Source organism: Panthera uncia, chromosome E1 (assembly GCF_023721935.1).
Source record: "Panthera uncia isolate 11264 chromosome E1, Puncia_PCG_1.0, whole genome shotgun sequence".
NCBI lineage: Eukaryota > Metazoa > Chordata > Mammalia > Carnivora > Felidae > Panthera > Panthera uncia.
The window spans coordinates 8,604,995-8,628,575 of NC_064814.1; the positions used below are offsets into that span (position 1 = coordinate 8,604,995).

At 52.8% G+C, this 23,581-nt stretch overlaps 2 protein-coding genes across 2 annotated transcripts; one reads left to right on the plus strand and one right to left on the minus strand.

Moving 5' to 3' along the window:
- Window positions 1-796: 796 nt before the first annotated feature.
- On the minus strand, window positions 797-9,506 carry CDK5RAP3 (CDK5 regulatory subunit associated protein 3). Its single transcript, XM_049637505.1, has 14 exons — window positions 9,348-9,506; window positions 9,077-9,122; window positions 6,900-7,031; window positions 6,523-6,623; window positions 6,096-6,144; window positions 5,248-5,426; window positions 4,915-5,051; window positions 4,558-4,702; window positions 4,054-4,164; window positions 3,571-3,646; window positions 2,842-2,930; window positions 1,782-1,987; window positions 1,255-1,426; window positions 797-1,144 (listed from the first exon to the last, which is right to left on the minus strand). The coding sequence occupies exons 1-14, from the start codon at window positions 9,351-9,353 to the stop codon at window positions 1,079-1,081; spliced, it is 1,515 nt and encodes a 504-aa protein (XP_049493462.1). The 5' UTR covers window positions 9,354-9,506; the 3' UTR covers window positions 797-1,078.
- Window positions 9,507-16,933: 7,427 nt separating this feature from the next.
- Window positions 16,934-22,566, plus strand: PRR15L (proline rich 15 like). Its single transcript, XM_049637543.1, has 2 exons — window positions 16,934-17,187; window positions 21,294-22,566. The coding sequence occupies exon 2, from the start codon at window positions 21,323-21,325 to the stop codon at window positions 21,623-21,625; it is 303 nt and encodes a 100-aa protein (XP_049493500.1). The 5' UTR covers window positions 16,934-17,187; window positions 21,294-21,322; the 3' UTR covers window positions 21,626-22,566.
- The last annotated feature ends 1,015 nt before the right edge of the window (window positions 22,567-23,581 follow it).

Here is a 23,581-nt window from a genome sequence, read left to right on the forward strand (position 1 = left end):
TCTCTCCTTCGGATAGCGTGTGTCCGCCGGAGTCCGCGGGGTCGGTGATTAATAGGGGCCATCACTCACTGTCCGGGACGGCTGAAAGGCAGCGGGGAGGGGGCGGCCCTCCCCAGAACTGAGATAACAAGCAGCAGGAATAATGAGTGGTGTCACTCCACTTTTCATTTTGATGGAAAGTCATTACGGGAGTCAACGCCAGCGACAAAGAGCCATGAATCAACTGCTCTGCTATGAAATTAAAATCGAATTGCCGGCCACCCCCAACCCCTACCCTTCCTGGGAAATGGGGATGGGTAGGTGGCTTGGGAGAGGGGCGCCATCCCGGGGTGGGCTCTACCCAATCACAGTGCAGGCAGTTACGGGCAGGAAGCGGACAGGCGGCTAGTGAAGGTGACAACTCCTGTCTCCACCTTGTTTATCAGACCCTTCCTCCCCAAACCGCATTTTCCCCCTGCCTGGAGGTGAGCTGTGATTAAAAGGAAAATACAGCTTCGCTGGCTCCAACAAGGCTGCCACTCGACTGTTCCCCTTGACTTTCTGGCCCAAGTTGGGCAGTCTGGCCTGGCCATGGAGAGAAAGGGGCCCAGCAGACTCAGCTACCCCAGAGCTTGCTGAACCACTTGTAGATGCTCATCGGGGGCCCTCCCTGTCACCAGAGGCAAAGAGGGAGAGTCTCTAACCCAGGACTCCACAGGAACAGCTGATGGCCTAGGGAACCCACTCGATCAAGAACCCCAGGCAAACAGGTGCACGGCCTTGACTCAAGGCCCAGAGAAGCAGAAACTGTCAGTGGTGAAGCAAGAGTCTCTTCCTCTTTTATTAAGTCCAACTAGATGATGAGAAGGACCAGAAACTGGGGTTGCAGGCTGACAGGCAACAGGGCCAATCAAGATAGCTTCTTGCCAGAAAATACAGTGAGGGTCAAAGTCACCATCTAGGTGACAGCTCCTTCATGCGGCCTTCCATCCTCCAATCACTTGGTATCTGGCCAGGAAGGGCCCTGCCGCATCAGCCCTGGCTGTCGCACCCCCCTTCCTGAAGGCTGGGAAGCCGGGAAGGTAGAATGTGGGGGCTGTCACAGATAGGTTCCCATCAGGTTCACGGGGCGCCCACTGTACCTCTTGGAAATGTCAGCTTCGATCTGAAAGACAGAGGTACCAAGTGGGTGGGAAGCAGAGAGGCAGGGGTGCCTTGCTGTGTAGAAACTGGGAGTCCCCCACCTGCTTGGCAGGTCTGCCTTTCCGGTCTCACCAGCTTCTGCAGCTCCTTGGTCTTCTCCAGCAGCAGATCCAACTTGGGCTCCAGGGCCGCCTGCTCCTGAAGCGCTTCCTGCTGCTTCTGCACCATCAGCTCCTTCTTCAAAGCCAGAAGCTGGGACTGCTTCAGCTTCTGCTGGAGAAACTCAGTCACTCGGTCCACATACCTGTGCAGGGTATTCAGGTAAGGGGTGCAGCCGAGCAACCCCGAGCATCCCCGTTCAGCTGCTGGGAAAGGTGAGGCTCAGGAAACCAAATCCCTAGCAGGCCTCTCAGCCTCCACACCCTTCAACTCCTTCTTTGCAAGGTAGAGTGCTCCCAGCTCCCCTGTCCTACTTGGGAAGCACAGCCATCTTGCCCCAAGACAACCCCTGATCCCAACCGTGACAGCACCGCTATGGGAGGCAGAGAAGAGCTCTGGGGGGTCATGGAGAAGAGGAACACAAGGAGTCGGGGCTGCTCAAGATGGCAGAGCCCCACATCACGCTCCGGAACAGCCCGACGTCAAGGGGGAAACCAGACCTTGGTGAGGCCAGGATCATAAACAGGTGTTGCATTCGAAGACTGGTGAGCCGGCCGATCAGATCCTGCAGCGCCGACACCATGGTAACCATCTTTGCTTTGGTCTGGCCCTGCAGGATGGCGGGAGCCAGCTGGAACTGGCTCACGGACAAGATGTCTGCCTCCTCGCTCATCTCCACGGCTCTCTGGGTCAAGAAGATCTCGAGCTGAGGGCAGAAGAGGATCTGGTTGAAACCAAGAAGAGAACTCAGACGTTCTCAGATGCTCAAAACGCAAGAATGAGACGTGAGGGTTGGACTCTGGGTGAGAAGGTGTTATTTCCTCTGAATACTTTTACTGCTAAAAACTTAGCAACTATAATGTGAGAGCTTGATGGGGCGCCTGGGTGGCTCAGTCAGTTAAGTGTCCAACTTCGGCCAGGTCAGGATCTCACGGTGCCTGAGTTCGAGCCCCATGTCCAGCTCTGTGCTGACAGCTCAGAGCCTGGAGCCTGCTTCGGATTCTGTGTCTCTCTCTTCTCTCTGTCCCTCCCCGGCTCACACTCTCTCTCTCTCTTTCTCAAAAATAAAAAAATATTAAAAAAAAAAAAAAGATTTATAATGTGAGACCTTGAGGCAGCCTCTCACTGTCATTCTTCTGTCCCCTACTCCTATCTCAGGCCCTCTCAAGCCCTGGACACCTCTCCTTCCTCCCAGTGTATGGATAATAAGGACACACAGATTCAACGGGTTCTCTCTGCCCCAGTGAAGGTATTTTCTCTCTGTGAGGAATGAAATTCAGGGAACAGGAATCCACATCTGAGAAGCCCTGGATTAAGAAAAGGCTGGGAAGAATCTGGGAACCAGCCGCATGTCTTGTCACTCTTATTCTACCTTAGAAACTTGATCCCTTTGTCCTTCTCTGTCCTGGAGGCTAAGAGGGGCCTCTCTGGGCAGAAAGAAAAGGGAATAGGTGGGGACTAAGAACTTTGACGAGGACCTCACCAGCCAGCAGTCCACTGGGAAGGCAACAGGCGGAGATTAATACAAAGAGGAAGCGTCCTCCCAGAGGACGAAGGTACCTCCATGAGCTCATCAATGAACTGATTCCGGGTCTCGGGGTATTCAAGAAGTGTCAGGGCATCTGGGCCCTTAGCAACACCTTCTGGAGCTGCCAGGAGGAGAGACAGAGAAGTGATAAAGTTGCTGAGGACCACAGAAAAAGACCCTCAAGTTCGAGAGGTTCTGGTGGGTTAATATGGACACAAACCCATTGCCCTAAAGCTACTATCGATCTCATCCCAGGAGGATAGGGTTACCCTTTCCCTAACCAGACACTACTACCAGCCACTACTACAGGCCGCCAGTCTGTGACAACGGGGCGGGAGGGAGGGGGGGGGTGCCCCCCGCAGAGCTGGGTTCAGGGCTAGGAAAGGCCTCCTCTGCTCTGGTAGGCCGCGAAGTTTCATCCTGCACCGCCCTCTAGCGGCTCAGATCGCTGCTGCATCCTCTCCAGCAGTGGGCAGGGGGTCAGGTCACACCTCCAAGTCCAGCAGCCCTCCAAGAACCTCCCACCAGGAAAGGTGACCCACATTTGGGATCTCAAAAGTTGAGAGCTTCCAGACTTATAATGTTCCTCCACACTCACGTCATCATCAAGATTTTGAGAAAACAGTTAAATGTGTGAGAAGCCCAATCTTGGCAAGTGCATTTCTTCTTTGTTTCTAGAGACGCATGGGGGGGGGGGGGGGCAGGGTGGCTGGCTTTTGAGCACTCACTTCTGCCAGGGCTACAGGGAGGGCTGCACTTACCCTGGGTTCCAGCTTCTAGCACTGTGATCTGCAAAGCGGCATCGTCTCCCCAGTCTATCCCATCGCCCCCAGTTTCCTAGGTAGAAAGCAAAGAACCCTGGCAGGGTTGCAAGAATCTTCCCCAGCAAAGGGAGCCGGAATAAACCAAAGCCCTTGATAAGTCCAAGGCCTACACATTTCAACTGTACGAAGGACTTACAGCCCTGACATAGGTGGTAAAGATGGCAGTGGGCCCATGTATGCTGCCACTCTCATCCCTGCTTAGAATTACCACCTGCCTGTACCTGACACCTTGCCCCAAATGCCAGGAGAAAAATGTCAAACCTGGGATATGTCACTGTGGAAACTGCCTCCCCCTGCCAATCTGGTCTGAAAGCTAGGGACTTTAAGAAATGCCTTTAGAGACAGACAACGCTTCTTTTATCACCAAGGCAGTGATCACAGAAAAGTTCTCAGAGGGATGGACTGTGAGAGCGTCCTAACCTTTGAGTCCGATTCCAGGGAGATGCCCCAGTCAATTTCGGCAGCCTGGGCAGAGATGCCAGAGTCCATCCCTTCAGAAGCCATCTCCACCCCAAAGTCACCCCAGTCAATCTAGAAGGGGAAAAAAGTGTTAGCTGAAAGAAAGTGGGTGAAAGCAAAGGGGCCTTCCCCAGGGGCCTCAGCTGCCCCTGGAAGGGGCACTGGCACACTGTTCAAGTGCAATTGCCTCAGCGTTCCCCAAAGGACCGCCCCAACTTCAGAGTTCACGGGCCGAAGGATTCCTAGATTAAAGCCAACAGGCTCACTGAGCCTCTTCAGTGCTCATCTACACTCTGGCCTCAAGGAGGCCGGAAAATTAAAGGAACAGGGCCCCCCTGGACCCTTCTATGTATAGTCTCTTCTTTTTTTCCTTCTGAGACTCTGAACTCAGTCAGGGTGGGGTGGGGAGGGGTGGAGCTGTGTGGGGGGGTGAGGAAGCAGCTCTCACTTCGCTTATCATCTTACCGCGTCTTCTTCCACCGGCTCAGGAGGCTCCTCGAGGTGCGGCCGCTCTACCACAGAGGGCTCGGTCCCCGTCCTCCATTCGTACACCGTGGCGTTTCCCCGCCTCTGCACGAATCGCAGCATCGGCAGCACCTGCTCTGTGGGGCTGCAACGGAGCACCAGACTGACCCTCCCACTGCCCACTCACAGAGCCCCCACCGGGCGCCACCCTGAGCCCTGCGGCCAGATGGGCAAGGCTTCCACAGGTTCACGTATGTAAAATTAAACTCAAATGTCATGTCCGAAAACACAAGCAGAGAGGACAGCAGGAAAAATAGGTCAACTGTCCCCGCTGCTGGAGAGAAAGAGGTCCTTTACCTTTCACACACAAACCCCACACAGGCCTGGTAGAGGTCAATGGCTTCGCCCAGAGACTGGGCCCCGGTCCCGATCTCAGCCAGCTGACTCGGCAGGTCCTTCACCAGGGCCAGCAGTTCTCTCCGGACGTTGTCTCCCTAAAGAGGATGGACGAGGGAGGCTAAGACAGGAGTGGTGGGAAGTGGAGCCCAGTGGGTTAAAGAAAATGCCCGGAGACTGGAGATGGGTGAGACACTGGCCCAGGAAGGGTGCAACCGGGCCGAGAAGGGAACCTTTCCCAGAAGCCAAGGAGCTGGGCTCAGGCCAAGAGGCCCCAGGAGCCCTCCTGCTCACCGTGATGCCGTACTGCTTGCATGAGTGGTAGAACTGCTCTCGCATCTCGGTGGCCCCTGCCTGGCCCTCCTCCTCCTTGCGACTATATTCTTGCTGCAGCTGCTGGCATTTGGCGATCTGCTTCTTCAGCGAAGGGATCTCGTAGTTGACATTCCGAACCAGGAGGCTAGAGAGTTCCACTGCGAAGGGCCCAGGAAATTCACCCCAGACGCCCACACCACAAGGCAAGCATGCCCCTGGGACACGCACAAATACACCGAGGCCTGGCAGCGGAGAGCACGGCCTGGCTCCCCCCCACCGCCCACCCCGTTCCTCCCCTTCCCAGCCGTGGAACCTCACACAGCCACCTTATCCTCTCCAATCCAGTCCTCCTCTGTAAAATAGGGGTCAAAATATTTACGAGGACTAACAGAATCCATATGAAACAGGAGTACGATTCCTGGCATTCAGTAGATACTCAGCAAGCATCAGCTATTATTATTATTAATACTTGGGGGAAACATACCCCGAAGTACAATCGGCCCTGTAATTACTCTCAGGCATCCAATATGGCCTCCCGATGACCCATGCTTCCTCTGCCCAGTGGAGAAGAGGGGGGAGGTGGTCACCAAGAGGTCAGTGGTGTTGGGTCTATACATACTTCCCTGGTCAGGCCCGGCAAAGCCCCCTACTTGCCTGATCTTCCACTTTCTCCCAACACTCTTTGGGGAATTTCTTGGCCCACCTGGCAAACACTCATACCCCAGCCTCATCCCCCACACGGACTGTGCCTCCTGGAAGCCTAGTGTCCCAGAACTCTGGGAGTGGGCTGCCCCTGGACTCCAGCCTCCCAGGCTGGGCCACTTTACCTAGATAGATGTTGTCCTTCTCATACAGGGCTACGATCTCCTGCCAATCCTGGGTAAGAACGGAAATAGGAAGTGAGCCGGAATAGCACTCGGGCAGCCACATCTCAGCTCAAGCCGCATACAGGGGAAGCTCCCCCAGCCTTCACATCACATCAGACGCAAACCCCTTGCCTTTCTACATAACGCTGGCTGGACCACCCACTTCATTTTAACAACGTGGTGCCAATGAACATTCCCCAAAGCAGCAGGCCTGAAAATGGAAACCCAGGGGTAGGATCTACTTTTGGTATAAACTTTGGGGATGGACAGAAAGCTCAGGAAATATGCTATGTAGGTATCTCCACCAGACTCTCAGCGAGACCAGAGGCTCTGACCCTGTAGACCGGATGGGTCTGGCTGCACATTAAGCGGCTTCAGCCACACTTGCCTTCATTCGCTGTGAAGAGTACCGGCCAAAAATATTTTTTGTGGAGGCTTCGGTGCCTTTGAGAAGGTCCACGATCCTTAGGCAGTGGAAGTAGTGAATGTCTAGACAGCAAGGAAGAGCAAAGACTCTGGGAATTATAGTATCTTGCCCACCTATGCTGGGCACATGGCTGACTGATGAATGTGCTGAGAATCTTAGCGTGCATAACTTTCCCTTTCACCATTGTGTGTTGGAAGAAACTAGCATGTACCCCCCCCCCCCAAATAAATCTTTCTCTAGGGATTAGTCCTAAAGCTAAACAATAAGGGAGGAGGTTGGCTGATATACAGTGCTCCAGGAAAGACAGGGCTTCAGTAATGTAGTCCCAAATCACTCACAGGATCCAGAGAGCAGCTGGGCGATTTCCTCACTCTCTGGCATGTCCTGGATGGCAGCATTGATCTTCTCTCGGATGGTCAACACCAGACTCTGCCATTTCAGATTGCAGTGTCGTCTGTCGACCAGCCAGTCTATGTGAGAAACACCCAAATCATAGCATTCCCACTCATGACAGCCAAAACGCCGTCACTAATTCAAGTGAAATACGCTAAGACACTGGCTAAAAGTTGTGTTCATATTGGTTAAGGTGTGGGGGATCACAGGAAGATGGGAATAAAGAGAGCCTCAAAGGGACCCTTGGCGTTAAACAGACTCCAGCAACCTGACTTCATCGCAGTGTGACTTTTATAGAGCAACTGCCTCCGTGCAGGGATAAAGAAAAACTGTGAATTAGTCCTGACATCAAAGTGCCACTTTTGACCGCTCTAAATTCTCCATAATATTTTTGCTTCCATGAGTAATTATATCTTTCTTACTGACAGAGGATGCTTTTCAACTTCCACTTCCTCAGGGCTGGGATTAACCGTGACAATGGAAAATACAAGATGATTATGCCAAGTACCGGATGAATGAACAACTGCAAAGCCCCTAATACCTACAGCGCCCTACAGACTAGGTAACACCTGGCACCACGAGAATACCAATATGACTGACCTCCTGGAATCTGAGCCCAGATTTGTGTTTTTAGTAGAGCGGGTGGGGGGATGAGAGCCGTGTACATTTCCTCAGGAGGAGAGCACTAAGAGCTAGGCTTTGCCATCACATGGTCCTGGCTTCTGATTATCAATTTGCTTAGGCAAATCTCTTAACCTTTCTGTGCCTTGGTTTCCCCACATGTAAGATGGGGATAATACGGTACTGGACACAAGAGGGAATGAAAGTAAAACATGGGGCACCGTGCCTAGCACATGGCAAGGACTCGATAAATCCTAGTAAAAATCATTTTTACAATGTCAAGTGCTTAAAACAGCACCTGGTAGAGCCAACTCTGAATGAATGGTTGCTGTTCCATTGGTCCTTCCTATGACCAATGACAAGCTCATACAGCAAGAGTGCACAGGTGCTGCAGAACTGGGACAAATGTGAAAGGACACTAAAGAAGCTCCATCAAGTGGCCACTGCACAGGACTGACCGAATGGTCCACAGTGGTGAGTCCAGAACCTTGCCCTTGTTAATACACCTGCCAACTAGCCAAACATTGGGGTCCCACGCTAGCTATCACTTACACTGCTTCTGCTGTATTCCTCTAAAATCTTCCGAGAGAAAAATTCTGTAGATGTCATAGAACTAGAAGGGGACGAGGTAGTCAAACAGAGGTCATCTTAATGACTAAACTAGCATCAAATCAATTCATCCAATGAGCATTTTAAAATCCAGGAGCTGTGCACTTGCCCTGGAAAAGTCATAATGAAGAGGTCCTTGCCTGGCTCTGAACTGAGGAGGTATAGAGATCAGATACTGGCAGCAGGGAGATGGCCTGGCCACTAAAAGGTCTTTATTCCCAATTGGATCTCTGTCTCTCTTCCTCCTAAAATCAAGGGGAGATGGAAGCTTTTAAAATGAAAGGAAGGTAGGGGTGCCTGGGTGGCTCAGTCGGTTAAGCATCCGACTTCGGCTCAGGTCATGATCTCACAGTTCGTGAGTTCAAGCCCCACATCAGTCTCTGTGCTGACAGCTCAGAGCCTGGAGCCTGCTTCGAATTCTGTGTCTCCCTCTCTCTCTCTCTCTGCTCTCCCGCCCCACTCATGCTGTCTCTCTCTCCTTCAAAAATAATTAAAAATTTAAAAAAAGAATTAAAACGAAAGGAAAGTAAGGTGTTTTTTTTTTTTTTCATACAAAAAGCATCGACCCTGGGGGCCGACAAACTTAAGTTCCAATTTCAGATCTACTGCTTAGTAGCTGACCGTCTTTAAAGTAAGCCACTACTCTCTTGATGCCTGAATGACTTAACAACACGTGTTAGGAATGACGTGTTAGTAGAAGACGCAGGTCAAGTACAGACTAAGAATGGTTCCTTCCCGCTCTTCCTAGCGCCGGCAGGTAGCCACCGCGGAGGGCATAGAACAGGGCGAGTGGTCAGGGGCCTTGGGGCGTCACGGCTCCCAGCTGTTGGCAACAGGAGGCAATGGGCCGCGCTTCCCCCTGACAGCGGTTGCGCGGGGCGTCCCCTCCTACCGAGCAGCTTGCTGGTCTGGATGTCGATGGGCACGTGCTGATGGTCCTGGTGGGAAACACAGCGAGAAACGGGGCTTGAGCGCGGGGAGGGGGCGTGCCACCCGCGCGCTTATTTCCGGGGCCCAACCGCCACCTTGAGGGGCCAGAATGTTGGGCCGGGGAGGGCCGAACCCGGGAGGGAGGCCGGAGAAGCGGGTCTGGGACCGACGGGTTGAGCTCAGTCCAGGGGTGACGGACCAGTGCCCCACTCCCCCAGCTCCTGTCTCCACACCTGCATCTTTCCTCCACTTCCGCTTCCGGCCGACGACCCAAGTCAGCCCCACCTACAACCAATCCAGCGCAGGCCTGGCCGAGCCTCAGTTTTGGCACGGTCGGACCTCCTCGGGCCACGTCGCCATCTTCCTCCGAGCCAATCGGGGCGCGCGCTCCACCCCAGGCCACAAGCCCCACCCACCTCGGGGCTCCGAATGGCTGAGCCCGGGAGGGGCGGGAGAACCGAAGACAGCCAATGGGAGACGCGAGGCGGGCTCAGAGCTGGAGAAGGGCGGGGACGCGGAGAAAAGGCTGCAGGGGCTGCGAGATCACGGCAGACGGCGCCGGAGAGTTGGTCCGGGCAGCTTCCGGCCAGGTGGGCGCCGGGCTTACGGTGCAGGCATTACTGTGCTTGCAGACAGGGTCCTAGCGCCGACCCTGGAGCCTTGTAAGCCGTTAGAAATGCCTTCTTCCTGCCTTGCCTGGCTTTACTGCTCGTCGCACACTTGCGGCACTTGTCACACTTTACCTTCCCATTCAATTTATCTGATAGACATGTGTTGAGCACCGCTATGTGTTGTGTGATTAGGACAGGAAAGGGGTGGAAGGAGGGTCAAGGGAGGCATTCCAAAGAGAACACCTCAACTGAATCTTAAAGGAAGGGCTACACAAAGAGGGGCCTGTGGGGAGAGGTGTTCTGGGTGGAGGAGACCGTCCAGACAAAGCTATGGAGGCCACAAACTGCAAGAGGGGTGCAAGGAACAACAGGCAGGCAGGACTGGCAACATAATCGGTGGGGTCCAGGGCAAAATGAAAAGGTAGGGCCCCTTGTTAAAAAGTTGAAGAATTTCATGAGGGGCCCTGCATCAGGTCTCACACTCATGAAGGTGGCCGGGAAGGCAGGCCAGCCTCTGTGCAGTAAAAGGTTTGTGGCAAGGAGTGGCCAGAGAAGAGCCGTAAAAGTGGAAAGGTCATATCATAGGGAGGAGCCTCATTAGGGAACTTGGACTTTACCTCCGCTGACAGAGAGGAGCCACTGGAGGGTTTGAAGGGTTTTGAAGCAGGGAGGGACCTGTTCAAATCAACTGCAAGGAGGATGGTTTCGTGGGAGATAAGGCTGGAGACAGGGAGACTATCTGGAAGTTATCATGCAGGGGTCAGTGACCTGGGACAAGGCATGAGGAGGAGGGGAAGGGCTGGCTTTGAGAGATGTTTTGGAGGGAAATGGACAGAACTTGGCCATCAAGTGGGTGTGTGGATGGGGGCGATAGACAGCAAGGATGACATGTAAAGTGGCTGGATTAGGAGTGCCACCAACTGAGACAGGGATGCAGGATGCTGACCAGGTATTGGGGAGGCGGGGTTCTTGGCTTTGAATTTACCAGGTTAGTGGTGCTGGGAGGCCCCCATGTAAAAAAAGTGTGCAAGAGACACTTGGGTCTATAGCTTTGGAGTTCAGGGGGAGCCCTGGGGCTAAGGGTGCAGCTTTGGAGAGCCACAAGCTGACTGATCTGAAGTTCACATGCTGGCTGAGGCTGAGGGAAGGCATGAGATTGGGCAAGAGGTGGGTAGAGTGAGGAAGAGACTGGGTGGGCCCAGGATAGATTACCAGGGACCTCACAGGGCTGGGTGTGCCATTTGGGGCCCCTCCCCTTCCAGGATGTTAGCTCCTCCAGGAGGCTCTGGCTGGTTCTTTGGAAAGGACCACCCCCACCCCACCCCGTTTCTGCCCCAGCACAGCACTTGGGGCTCAGAAAAATTTGTTCTTGAACTGTGTGGTGTGCTATAGCAACAAGAAGATCTAGATTTCCATCCAGGGAGATCTTGGACTATTTCCATAACCTCTCTGCCAGCCAGTTTCCTTAACATGGAGCTAGCACCTATCTTGACTATCTTGGTATTTCTGTTTACAGGCTTACATAAATAAACATGCTAGACGTATATAACACTTTGCATTTTACAACATGCTTTAATATATCTCTCATGCTTTGAAGACCGTGTGTGTGTGAAACATTAATCGTCATTAATTTAAAAAAAATTTTTTAAGTTATTTGTTTATTTGTGAGAGAAAGAGAGAGAGCAGGGGAGGGGGAGAGAGAGGGGGACACAGAGAGAATCCCAAGCAGGCTTTGCACTGTCAACACAGAGCCTGATGAGGGGCTCGAACTCAGGAACCAGGAGGTCATGCCCTGAGCCGAAGTTGGACACGTAACCAACTGAGCCACCCAGGTGCCCCTAATCATCATTATTCCAACATGGATTGAAAGATTTCCCTGGATATAGCTCATTGGGCAGAACTAAGGGCCTCTTCAGGGCTCTCTCATGGGAATTTGGCTCCCATCTCAGAGTCCTGACTCAGGCTGTAAGAATTGCTGGGACTCCCCCCCATGATTAAACAAACACTTACTGGGTTCCAACTATGTGTTCCTGGCTCCCTGGGACACCCCAAGAAGCATGGCCCTGCCCCACCCTCAAGGTGCATCTCTCCTCCTTGAACCAACAGGTGGGGCACAGCAGGACAGGGTGAGTTGGTGGAGGCAGAGACCACCAGCATTTCACCCCACCCACAGCTCCCCGGGGTGACTCATGTGGAACAGAAGGATGTTTGAGAATAGTTCTGCCCGGCCGCTGGCCTCAGCTCAGGGTGGCTGCCCTAGACAGCACAGGAGTGTGGGTTTGGGGCGGCATTCTGCAGTGTTTGTCCTTTTCCAAAGGCCACAGAGAACCTCGGGGCCTATGGGCAGAGAAGCACATATGTGGTCTGGCATCCGGGGCATCAGGTCCTGGGGGTCTGCCAGCGGTCGGAAGGTGGCATGTGGGATGCCTCACTGTGATTCTCATGATCCTCTGAGGATTTAGCAGATGGGACACTGGGGAGGTGGAGAAGGGCATAGCAGGCCTGTGCCAGCTTTGGACAGGAAAGCACGGAGCCCCGGGGCGGCCTGCAGGCAGGCTGCTTGACTATCTTTTGTTGTTGTTGTTAGCTTTCTTATTAAGTGATAACCGTGTGCCACGTGACAGTATAGATGTTTTACAAGCCTTTATCTGACTTGATCCTTCCAACAACCTTATAATGTGGGTACTATTATTAGCCAGATCTTGCTTAGTTAAGTAACTTGTCCAAGTTCACACAGCTGGTAGTTGGTGGGGCTGCAATTCAAACCCAGGCCTGTCTGGCTCCCCAGCCTGCATTCTTGTTCTCCGTGGGATGTGGCTTCTCCCGAGGCCCTGCCTACCCCATTCACTCTGCTTGGCCATCTCAGCCCCGGGTCTCTTTCTCCCTCCCCTTTGGCCTGATTCCCATCTTTTCCCCCGGTTGTTGTGCCAGAAGCTTGGAACCCCCACCCTTGCAGTCCCTGCCCCTTTCCAAAGTTCCTTCTTACCACACCTCATTCTGGGCAAGAACACCTATTACTTATCTTCCTGCAATAGCCATAAAAAGAAGGCTTACCCTTGACATTCAAATAATCCATTTCTTTTATCCACCCTATGTTTATTACTATATGGTCCGTGTTTTCTGTGTGTTTGCTCACAGCCATGCTGTGTGTGTGTGTGTGTGTGTGTCTGCCTGCTGGGCTAAAAGCCCCGCAGACTAGTTTTTCTTTAGTTTGCCTCCGTACCTCATCTGTGAGCACCTTGTGGGCAGCGAGGACAGGCTTGTTCATCTGGGTAACCCCAGCTTCATGACACCTGACATTGAAGTCAGGTGCTTATTGGCTGCTTGTAAAGAAAGGAATAAGAGGTGTGACATGTGCAGGCAGCCATTTAGTAATGAGTAGGGACTGGGGTCACTTGGTCTGGAGTGGGGAGGGTTACACGTTCTCCAGCTCTTTTCGTCATCTCTCCTTCCACAGCTCAGGACTTAGAATCAGGCCCCCTGAACTGCTTGCAGCTGTAACCCAATGGTCCCTGTGTCTTCGTGCCACAATAGGGCCCCAAGATCCTTGGGGCTCCCTAGGTGTCTTTTACTTCCTTCACTCAACAAGGGAAAATTTCTGAAAATGTGCACGTTGCATGTTTGTATATAGAATATCATACTTGAACTTGGTTTTAGGGAGGTGCATTTAAAGGTTAAAAAAAAAACACCATAAAGCAATAAAGTGGCCTGTTTAGAAAATATTCATAGTTTATAGCCTTATCTCAAACTCCCCTCCCAGCCCAGCTCCTCCCAGAAATAAATCTCCTAAAGGCCAAGGGTGGGGCCTGATTTCCCAAGCTGGTCCCTGTCTGGAGGGTGGGCCAGAGACTCCACAGCCCGCACCTGGTTCTGGTGGTGTTCTCCAGGGGCCGGCCACAGGTGGGCATCCACCGAATCCTGCCCACTGCAGTTCTCATTCGGGCTCCTTCTGCAGTGTGGGAATCAGAGAACAGGATTCTGCACCCACCCTCCCCAGGTCCCAGGCATCAGAAAGGTCTGGAGTTTGGAGTCAGGGAGTGTGGGCAGGAGTGCTTCCAGGAGGAGCCCCTTCTAATAAAGATGGAAATGGTGCCCTGACCCTTGGTTGCTGTACCCCAGGTAGTGACCATCTCATTGACCCTCCAGTGTCTTCCCAACACTTGAGCTGGGATGAGTGTTTAGCCTCTTCTGTTCTCTTCTAGATGGGATGTCCATTCTCAAAGAGATGGGGCTTTCAGAGAAAGTGATGGATCTAGAAAGCTGTGGGCACCTTCCTGGGACAGCTATATTATTTTTTTAAAGATTTGTATTTTTAGGGGCTCCTGGGTGGCTCAGTCGGTTAAGCGTCCAACTTCGGCTCAGGTCACGATCTCATGGTTTTTGAGTTCAAGCCCCGCGTCAGGCTCTGTGCTGATAGCTTAGAGCCTGGAGCCTGCTTCGGATTCTGTGTGTGTGTCTCTCTCTCTGCCCCTTCTCCGCTCATGCTCTGTCTCTCTCTCTCTCTCTCTCTCAAAAAAATAAACATTAAAAAATGTTTTTAAAAAATTAAAAAATAAGATTTTTATTTTTTCATTTTATTTATTTTAGAGAGCACACGTGAGTGGGGGAGAGGAGCAGAGGGAGTGAGAGAGAATCTCAAGCAGGCTCCATGCCAAGTGTGGAGCCTGACTCTGGGCTTGATCCCATGACTCTGGGATCATGACCTGAGCCAAAATCAAGAGTCAGATGCTCAACTGACTGAGCCATCCAGGTGCCCTTATAAGATTTTATTTTCAAGTAATCTCCACACCCAGTGTGGGGCTCAAGCCCACAACCCCGAGATCAAGAGTCGCACACTCCACCGACCAAGCCAGCCAGCACCCCAAGAAGTAGACTTCTTACTAGAGGCAGGCGGACCTTGCAAAATAATATCCTGAGTTCACATAAACCCCTGGGAAGATGATAATTAACAGCAAGCCTGCTGTAGCTGAAATCACATGGGCTTTCTCTCACATTTGCCTGACCCAGGGACTGTGGGAAAAAGGCAAACAAGCTAGATTAAGAATTTCTTAGGGTAAAGGCAAGACTTCTATTTCTCATTTGCGTTTTAAAGCTTGCATTAAGTCCCTACTATGTCAGGTCTGAATCTGTGGCAGATAATTCTTGGTTCAAGGAGATAAAATTCTCTAAGGGAGCCAAATACATGAATAGATCATTACAATACTATATATGTATATATGTGTGTACATACACCCATATGATCAGTCATGGTATATATCATGTTAAATAGCATATGAGCAAACTCTGAAGGAATAAAAAAGTTCCTGGTGGCATAGGAGGTATACTAATTAATTCAGGCCTTGAGGGATGAATAGGGGTTTGTCTTGGTTTAAACATTTTTTTTAACGTTTATTCATTTTTTTGGAGAGATAGAGACAGAGCACAAGCAGGGGAGGGGCAGAGAGAGACGGAGACACAGAATCCAAAGCAGGCTCCAGGCTCTGAGCCATCAGCACAGAGCCCAGCACAGGGCTCAAACTCACGAACTGCAGGATCATGACCTGAGCTGAAGTCAGCACTTAACAAACAGACTGAGCCCCCCAGGCCCCCCAGGTTTGTCTTAGTTTACACAGGAGGTCATTCCCGAGCAGGAACACAGCATGCACTCCTAATCCCAGCTTCTTTGGCCAGGAAGGTAGGCAGAGAAAGGGACTAGTGAGAGGATTTATGGCACGTTGGGAGAGGAAGCTGCAGAGGCCCATCCTAAGAGGGCCGGGCCAAGTGGGTTCCACTATGGGCCAAGGGGGGCCTTTGAAGGACTGTCTACTTGAGGCCTAGAGGTAGGGGGGCTGTTGAGGAAGGAGGAGAATATGAACTCACAAGGCCATGAGAAGTTGAACCAAGTAGAAACAGGGTTGGAAATGGTAGGGCAGATGTGAGAGGTGGTTAGTTTGGGGGTTGGTTGAGGGGATTAGGAGCCCAAGGAAAGGGGGATCGTCTGCCTTTTCTCTACCCAGTAGTTGGCTCAGAGCCTGGCACACACTCAGACCCTGGAGGAAGGAGCTGGGTGGGTGAATTGGGCATCTAAGCCAGGCCGCACTGGGACACACAGCTGCAGGGACACCGAACACACAGGGGGTGTTCCTCACTCTCCAGCGATGCCTGTCCTAGGGGAGAGAATGCCAGCACAGACGGGCCACCTGAGGGGGGCGGCAAAATAACCTGCTCCAAGGCTCGGAGCCTGATGCGAAAGCAGCCCTGGGTGAACGCTGTGCACCACCTTGGCTAATGCAGGTTTGCAGGAGGGGGGGGGGTCAGTGAGGGGATCCGTGAGGATGTCGCCCCCTGCCCGAGCACGCTCTGCCTTCTCGCCTTTCCCTCTCTTCCGGCCTTGCCACAGCCCCATCTCTCCTCCTTCCCAGAAAGCTGGCCCCAGGTGTTCCCCCCTTTATAACATCCACCAAAGGCCCGTGCAATGGACCCCTGGAAGTTTGGGGGAAGGGGCATGAAGTGGTACTTTGCAGAGTACAGTAGGAGCATGATCCAGTATCAGAAAAACAAATGCCCCTCCGCCCACGCACGTGGAACTTGGCATCTGATTTCACAGCCCCTGAAGCCTACCTCTAAGTGATGGACATGTCTGAGGGTGGGTGGGTCTGGAGAGCCTGGCCCAAGGTGGGGCCAGGGACCACCCCCCACCCTGAGGAGGGGCCCTTCAGGTAAAGAGGGAACCGCAGCCCCCCACCCAGTGCCCGCCTGAGGAGCATTGAGCTTTGGGGTGGAGCGGACAGCCTGGGAACCGGTCTGCCAACCAGTTTAACCAGGGACTGGTTTCGACTCCGGAGTTCAAAGGAGCTAGGGTGCACCCCGTCCCACGTCCCACCCGGCCAACGGGGAACAACGGCGGCGCTTAACCCTTTCCCGGTTGTGCCTGGGGCCACGTCCAGATGTGGTCTGTGATGGAGAGGGTCCGACCCTCTTTGGGGCATGAAATGGGTGAGGGTGACCTTGGCTACAGCTGGGGGGTGCAGCCAGGCCCACGAGGGTGGGGAAACTGAGGAGAGAGGCTCCCTTGTTCCTCCTGCCCCAGACTTCCCTTGGGGTTTCCTCTTCCTGCCTAGGCGATCCCCGGAGGACCCTGACTTCTGGGTGGGTGCAGGGGCACTGGGATTGGATTTCTGGGGTAATGAATATTCATCAGCCTGATCCGGCCTCTGCTTCTGTTTACTTAGCCGGGAGGGGCTGGGTTTCAGGTTCACCTTGACTCCTGGAGCCGCAGCGGAGCAGGTACCCGCTCCTGCACCTGTTTCTCTTGCACCTGCCATCCAGCTGCTCCTACCCAGCTCTCCTGGCCTGAGCCTTGCCTGGCGCGGCACCCTGGAGGCACCCCTACCTCCTCCAGTCTCCCTCCCGGGCAGCTGCCACGCTCAGCTCCTTCTCTAAGGAAGGTCTCACCTCCAGCCCGGAGCAGCCAGGATTACAGGTACAGGCAGAGGGTGAGGGGGTGGGGAAACCAAGGCACAGAGCCCAGTCAGGGCACTCCGTTCCACTTCCATGGCTGACAAGACTAACTGGGAGGGGGAACCCAGGCGGGCTGGTTCCCATCTCTCCCCTAGGTGGGCAGGCAGCACTGGAGACTCATCCCACTGGCTCTTGGAGTTAATCCAGGCCTCCAGCAGAGCTCTTTCTGGGAAAGTTTCCCTCCAGAGCAGTTCTGTATTAACTCTTACTAAGCTGGAGCCTACCCACCCCCCACCCCCACCACCAGCCTGGAGGATGTTTCTGGCCGTCTGGTAGGAACATCTCTCTGTTCCTATCCAGGGTAGCCCAGTCTTACCCAGAGTGCACAAATGGCATCAGGGGCCCTGCAGAGGGATAGGGGCTGGGGGGTTCTGGGTTTTGTCTTCAAGCATAGAAGCTGACTCACTTCCTCAAGTCCCCTCCACTCCTCCACCCCCAACACTGTCAATGGTTAACTTGTCCCAGCTCAGAAGGGGCCTGGTTCAGTCTGGACAAGGCCCTTGGAACAGTTCATGGAGCTCAGCTAGGGTGGTGGGGCCTGTCCTAGGTGGCCACAGGCCCACCAGGGTGCTGGCTGTCATAGGCAGGGTGGGGGGTGGTGGCAGGCTATCCTGTGAGGCCCTTTGTGGGCTCCAAAGCTGTGCAAACAGCGGAGATGCAGCTAACTCGCGTCCTCAGGGGTTGATTTCTATCATCCCATGGATTGCAGGGCCCCAGGGCGAGGGCCCAGCCCTCAGCTTGGCCAGCTAAGGGCCCTGCGCGCGCAGACCGCATAGCCCCACCACATGTCACCAAATGCTGGGTCTGCTTGAAAACCCAAGGACACCCCCTGCCCCCCGTTTCCTCTGACCTTCTGTGATTAGGCGTGGGCATGTGGCTCTAAGTATATCGCTCTTTCCGATGTTTGATAGCTTTCGATATCACATCATTTTTTTTATGTTTATTTTTGAGAGAGAGAGAGAGAGACAGAGCATGAGTGGGGGAGGGGCAGAGAGAGAGGGAGACACAGAATCCGAAGCAGGCTCCATCCGCGCTCCGAGCTGTCAGCACAGAGCCCGACGCGGGGCTCGAACTCACAAACCGCGAGATCATGACCTGAGCAGAAGTTGGACGCTCAACCGACTAAGCCACCCAGGCGCCCCATATCACATCACTTTTTTGATTGAAAGCAAATCAGATTTTACACTATCTTGGGGTGACTCACCACTTAAAATAATCTTATAGTTTGGTTATTTTGTAAAATAAACAGTCCTCTAATTTATCTCTTCTGTTTAGATTTTCATACGTCAGTCTTGCTGAAAGGGGCAAACATCTCTTACCGGTGCTTCTATGTCCTCTCGGACAGAAGGGACAGCAAAAGGCATCTTAGCCCAGAGTTCAAGGCCGGCAGACAAGGGCCCTGATGACTTGGTGCCATGGTGGAGGTCCCAGGGCAGGGTCCAAGGTCTATTCCCATCTCTCTGTATGGTTTTCTGATAAGGTTCCTTGTGATCGGTCACTTCCTTTATTCCAGGGAGAGTTAAGCCCCGTGGATGCCGATTTGCAGCACCCGCTAAAGCAGGTGTCTTTTTTTTGTGTTGCTTTAATTTTTATTTTTGAGAGGGAGAGCATGAGTGGGGGAGGGCCAGAGAGAGAGGGAGTCAGAGGATCCAAAGCAGGCTCTGCGTTGACAGCAGTGAGCCCAGTGTGGGGCTTGAGTTCATGAACCAGGAGATCATGACCTGAGCCGAAGTCGGATGCTCAACCGACTGAGCCACCCCTAAAGCAGGTGTATTTTAGCCGGCACAGGCAGAAGCACTTTCTCTCAAGGGGGTGGGCAGTCAGATGGTTATCGTCGGCTCAGGAGTTGGATTCTCCACCCCTCTCTGAGTTCCTTGGCAACCCCGGATGGGCGGTGGGGGGGGGGGGGGTCACGGGCCTTGCCCCAGACCAGGCAGCGACTGGGCACCCACAGGCCAAGCAAGTGCCCTCCCCGCAACTCCTTCCGGAAACCCATTCTGGAACACCAAGTTCTGTGCAAGATTGTGCTAAGCCCAGGTGGGGGGCAAGCTGCCAAAGCAAACCTCTCAGGCTGTCCCCTTTGTGCGCTCACCTCTCCAGGGTGCCCTGAGAGTATTTATCTGGCCACTCTCACCCCCTTTCACTTTCTAAGTGGGAGCTGCACAAGGTCTCCCCTAGGCTTCTCTTGCTACTTGAGCTCAGCTAGAGGGACAGAGCTGGCCATGTGGGATCTGCTTCCCAAAGAGGTAGCAAGGAATCCATCAGGCATGTGATCTGGGCGGGGGGCTGAGTATATGGTGGGATAGGGGGCACCAGCAGCAAGGGGCCATGGAGGCGGGCACTCAGTCCATTCCAAGCCTAGACCAGCATCCCGCTTTTGTTTTTCCCAAATTTGATATGCTCTCCCACTTAAAAAAAAAACAAAAAAAAAAAACCCAAAAAAATCCTTGCTCATTAGGGAAGATCTGGAAACCAGAAACAATACAGGGAGAAAACACCCCCAATTCTTTTTCCATAAAGAAAATCACTATTAATCATTTGTCATACTTCTTTCTGGTCTTTTTAGAAAATGTAGCTAAGACCATTGGTTTTTAAAAGGAGGTAACATACGGGGCACCTGGATGGCTCCGTCAGTTAAGTGTCCGACTCTTGATCTCGGCTCAGGTGATGATCTCATGGTTTGTGAGCTGGAGCCCCTCCTCGGGTTCTTTCTCCTTCTCTCTCTGCCCCTACTCTACTCATGCTCTCTCTCTCTCCCCCTCCTCTCTCTCAAAATAAATAAATAAACTTTAAAAAAAAAAAAAAAGGAGGTGATAGATTTGCCTGTGCTTGGGCTGCCTGACCATCGAGCTTTCTGGTATATTGTGGCTACTGGCTCCTCCCCAGGACCCTTCACAGCCACATGCAGAGTCCTGAGAACCAGACCACCACCCTCTCCAGGCCCACAGATGCCTTGATCTGTCATCCCTCTGCCTGCCCTTCCATTGCTCTGAATTCCTCCAGTCTGCTGTCTCTTTCTTCCACCTTCCACCCACCATCCCCCACCAGCAACGATGTCCAGGAAACCTCATCTCCCAGAACACGTACTAGCTCAGACAGCATCTGTGTGGAAATTAGTAGAAGATGAGGCCAAGCCAGGACGCATCGCTTGTCAGTGGGGATGCCTGGATTCTAGCCTCCAAGCCCCACCTCTGTCGGGTACCTTATGGAGGGTCCAGCCTGGTCTAAATTGTATCTCATGTGGACCTTGTGGCCTCACCAAACCTTCCAGATTTCCAAGCTTTTGGCTCCCCTGCAAACTCCTGTCCTCATGGAAACTAGGTGGGGAAAGGAACCATTCCTCGATAATTACTACCGTTACCATGTTTTACTTTGCAAAGCATGCCTCCCTCTGTGGGCAGGGATTAACGTTAGAGCTAAATGTTAGGGCTGGAAGGGACAGCTGAGGACTCTGAGGGCCAGAGAAGTAACTTGCTAGAGGTCACAGGCTAGTACAGTCCCCAGGACTTCCCACTCCCGGCCTGAGCTTCCTCCCGCTCAGGAAAAATGCAATAGCTCCTTCACTCCTGCTGGTCCCCACTGGGAAGTCCAAATTACTCTCAAAATTGTAAATCCTATTTATTTTATAATGAATACTAAACAAAATGCACAGGGTGTTTCTACCCATCTGATACCAGCCAACCACCTGCCGGCTCCTGGCGGCAGGGCCTGGTGGCCTAGTGGGAAGAAATTGGGAAGGGTGTCAGTGGCCTGGGTGCTGGGTGACCCAGCCAAGCCGTTCACCTCCCTGCAGCCCTGAGGGGCCTGGAATCTCAAAGCTCCCTACAACCCTGCATGGCAAAAGTATGTGGCTGTCCCACGGCCCCTTGGCCTGTTGGTGTCCACTTGGCTGCCCCTTCCCTAGGCCCCTCTCTCCCCTCTCTTCCTGGGTTCATTCAGCTTCACCTTCAATTCTTTCAGGCCTGGACTATAGAAATAGCCCACGATTAGGAGTTTGGAGAGGGCTTCTCCGAGGTACCCCCCTGCTCCCCCACTGCCTCCTCTCACTGTCCCACCCTGCTCTTGCAGAAAGCCCCACCCTTGGCTCGGGGAACGCCATGACCGAAGTGGGCTGGTGGAAGTTGACCTTCTTGCGGAAAAAGAAATCCACACCCAAGGTGCTCTATGAGATCCCCGACACCTATGCCCAAACAGAGGGCAGCGCAGAGCCCCCTGGGCCTGAGGGCGGAGGCCCCGACGGCAACTTTAACACCCGCCTGGAGAAGATTGTGGACAAGAACACAAAGGGCAAGCATGTCAAAGTCTCCAATTCGGGCCGCTTCAAGGAGAAGAAGAAAGTCCGAGCCACGTTGGCAGAGAACCCCAACCTCTTTGATGACAGGGAAGACAAAGGACAGTGAAGGGGGCCAAGGAGGATGCTAGCACCTCCCCACTCCTGCCGTCAGCCGGATCTGAGACAGGAGCTTGCCACGCTGGCCTCCTTGGCCACAGCTGAAGCCGTGGGGGCAGTTGATGCCTGCTGGCAGGAAATGTCTGGTTTTAGGTTTGTATTTATATACCCCAGCTTTCTGGAAGGCCTGGGAGATCCCAGGGTTCTCCCACGTCCCCCAGCACATACAGAAGCACTCCAGTCCGAGGATGAGAGCCCCACCCAGGAAGGACAGCCCTCCTCGCTGTGGCGGTGCCAGCAGGGAGGTGGGCATGGCAAGAAATGGAGGGAGGGAGCGGACAGACTTCACCTCCTCCAGGGGCACAGGGTCAAGGGTGAGTTTCAGTTGCTCCCTCTACCTTCTCTACCTGTAACTGTTCGCTGGACCAATTCTGAGAGTGAATTTTCCAGAAGCCACATGATGGGGTGGTTTCCTGGAGCTGGAGGAGGTGGAGACCCTGAACTTGAGCTCACTTTCCATCACAAGAGGGAAGCTTCCTGGAACTTGGTGCCCAGGTGTGCGGGGAGAGAAGGACGCTGGGTGGTGCTGCAGAAGGCCAGGCGAGGGACCCCATGGCTCCCCGCACACATCCTCAAAGGGCGCTGCACTTGGGGAGGGGGTAGGGAGTGTTGGTAGGAGCTAAGAGCAGCTCTCTTCTCCCCTTCTCCTACTAGTATTTAAGAGGGACAGGCCCCAGAGATGAGTCCTGGAGCCTTGAATTTTGCTTAAAAAGATAATTGTAGGTTTCTCTTTGTAATAAACGATGATGCAAAAGCAGAGAACCTATTTATGCTTTTGTCTTACATTTACTGAGGCCCGTTTCTAATGCCTTTACTCCCTTCATGTAAGTAAAGTAGAACTTTGTGCTCAAAGTGTTCCTATCAAGCATCAGAAAGGATCCCCAGGGGTCACATAGCTGGTTGGTAGAGCATGTGACTCTTGATCTCCAGGTTGTAAGTTTGAGCCCCAGGTTGGGTGTAGAGATTACTTAAAAATAAAATCTTTTCTTTTTCTTTCTTTCTCTTTTCTTTCTTTCTTTCTCTTTCTTTCTTCCTTCCTTTTCTTTCTTTCTTTCTTTCTTTCTTTCTTTCTTTCTTTCTTTCTTTTCTTTCTTTCTTTTCCTCTTTCTTTCAAAGGAAGGGTCCCCAATGTGAAAATATAGCAAAGGGAGGGGCTAGTTTCAACTCAGTGGTCAGTTCCTTCTGGTCAACAGAGAGAGCATCAGGAACTCTAAGAGAGTGGAGGAGACCTTTGGAGACTGACCCCCAAATCGCAGGGGTTTGGTTTGGGATCACGATTCAAATTCTCACTCCATAGCTTAGTAAAAATGGTGATTTGGGGAAAATTAAAAAAAAAAAAAAAGTTCTCTGAACCTCTACCTCAGTTTCCTCTTCTGTAAAAAGGGTTGTTATAGTACCTATTTCATGGGAATGGCCAATATTAAGTGTCCCATAAATAGTCCTATAGTAGGTGCTCAGTTAACATTGGTTTCCCTTTATTAAAGAACTCCACCATAGCCCACAGTTTCTGTTTAAGGAGGAGGAAAGAGTGTGCTCCCTGTGCTATTAGGTCCAGATCTTTCTCAAGCCCCAGGAGCTGGGAACTAGAAAAAATTGGACAAATTTCTGGAGCTCTTGGTGGGAACAGGGAGAAACCAAGGTGGCAACCAAACAATGTGGTCCTGCAGCTTCCAGGTCAGTTCCTTGCAGGCTATTGGGCCACTCCACCCCAGGGAGTGTGGCTCAGGGAAATTTATTACCCAAACAAACAGACCTATACAAGGGGGCCTTTGTTGGGTGGCCTCACCCAGGCCAGGGGGAGTTCTGAGGATGAGTGAGGGACACCAGGAGCCAGAGGAAGGGAAGGAAGGCTGACTCAGGTACTGCCTTCCCCAAGGCCTTTTCCCCTATCGTTCTCACCACATGG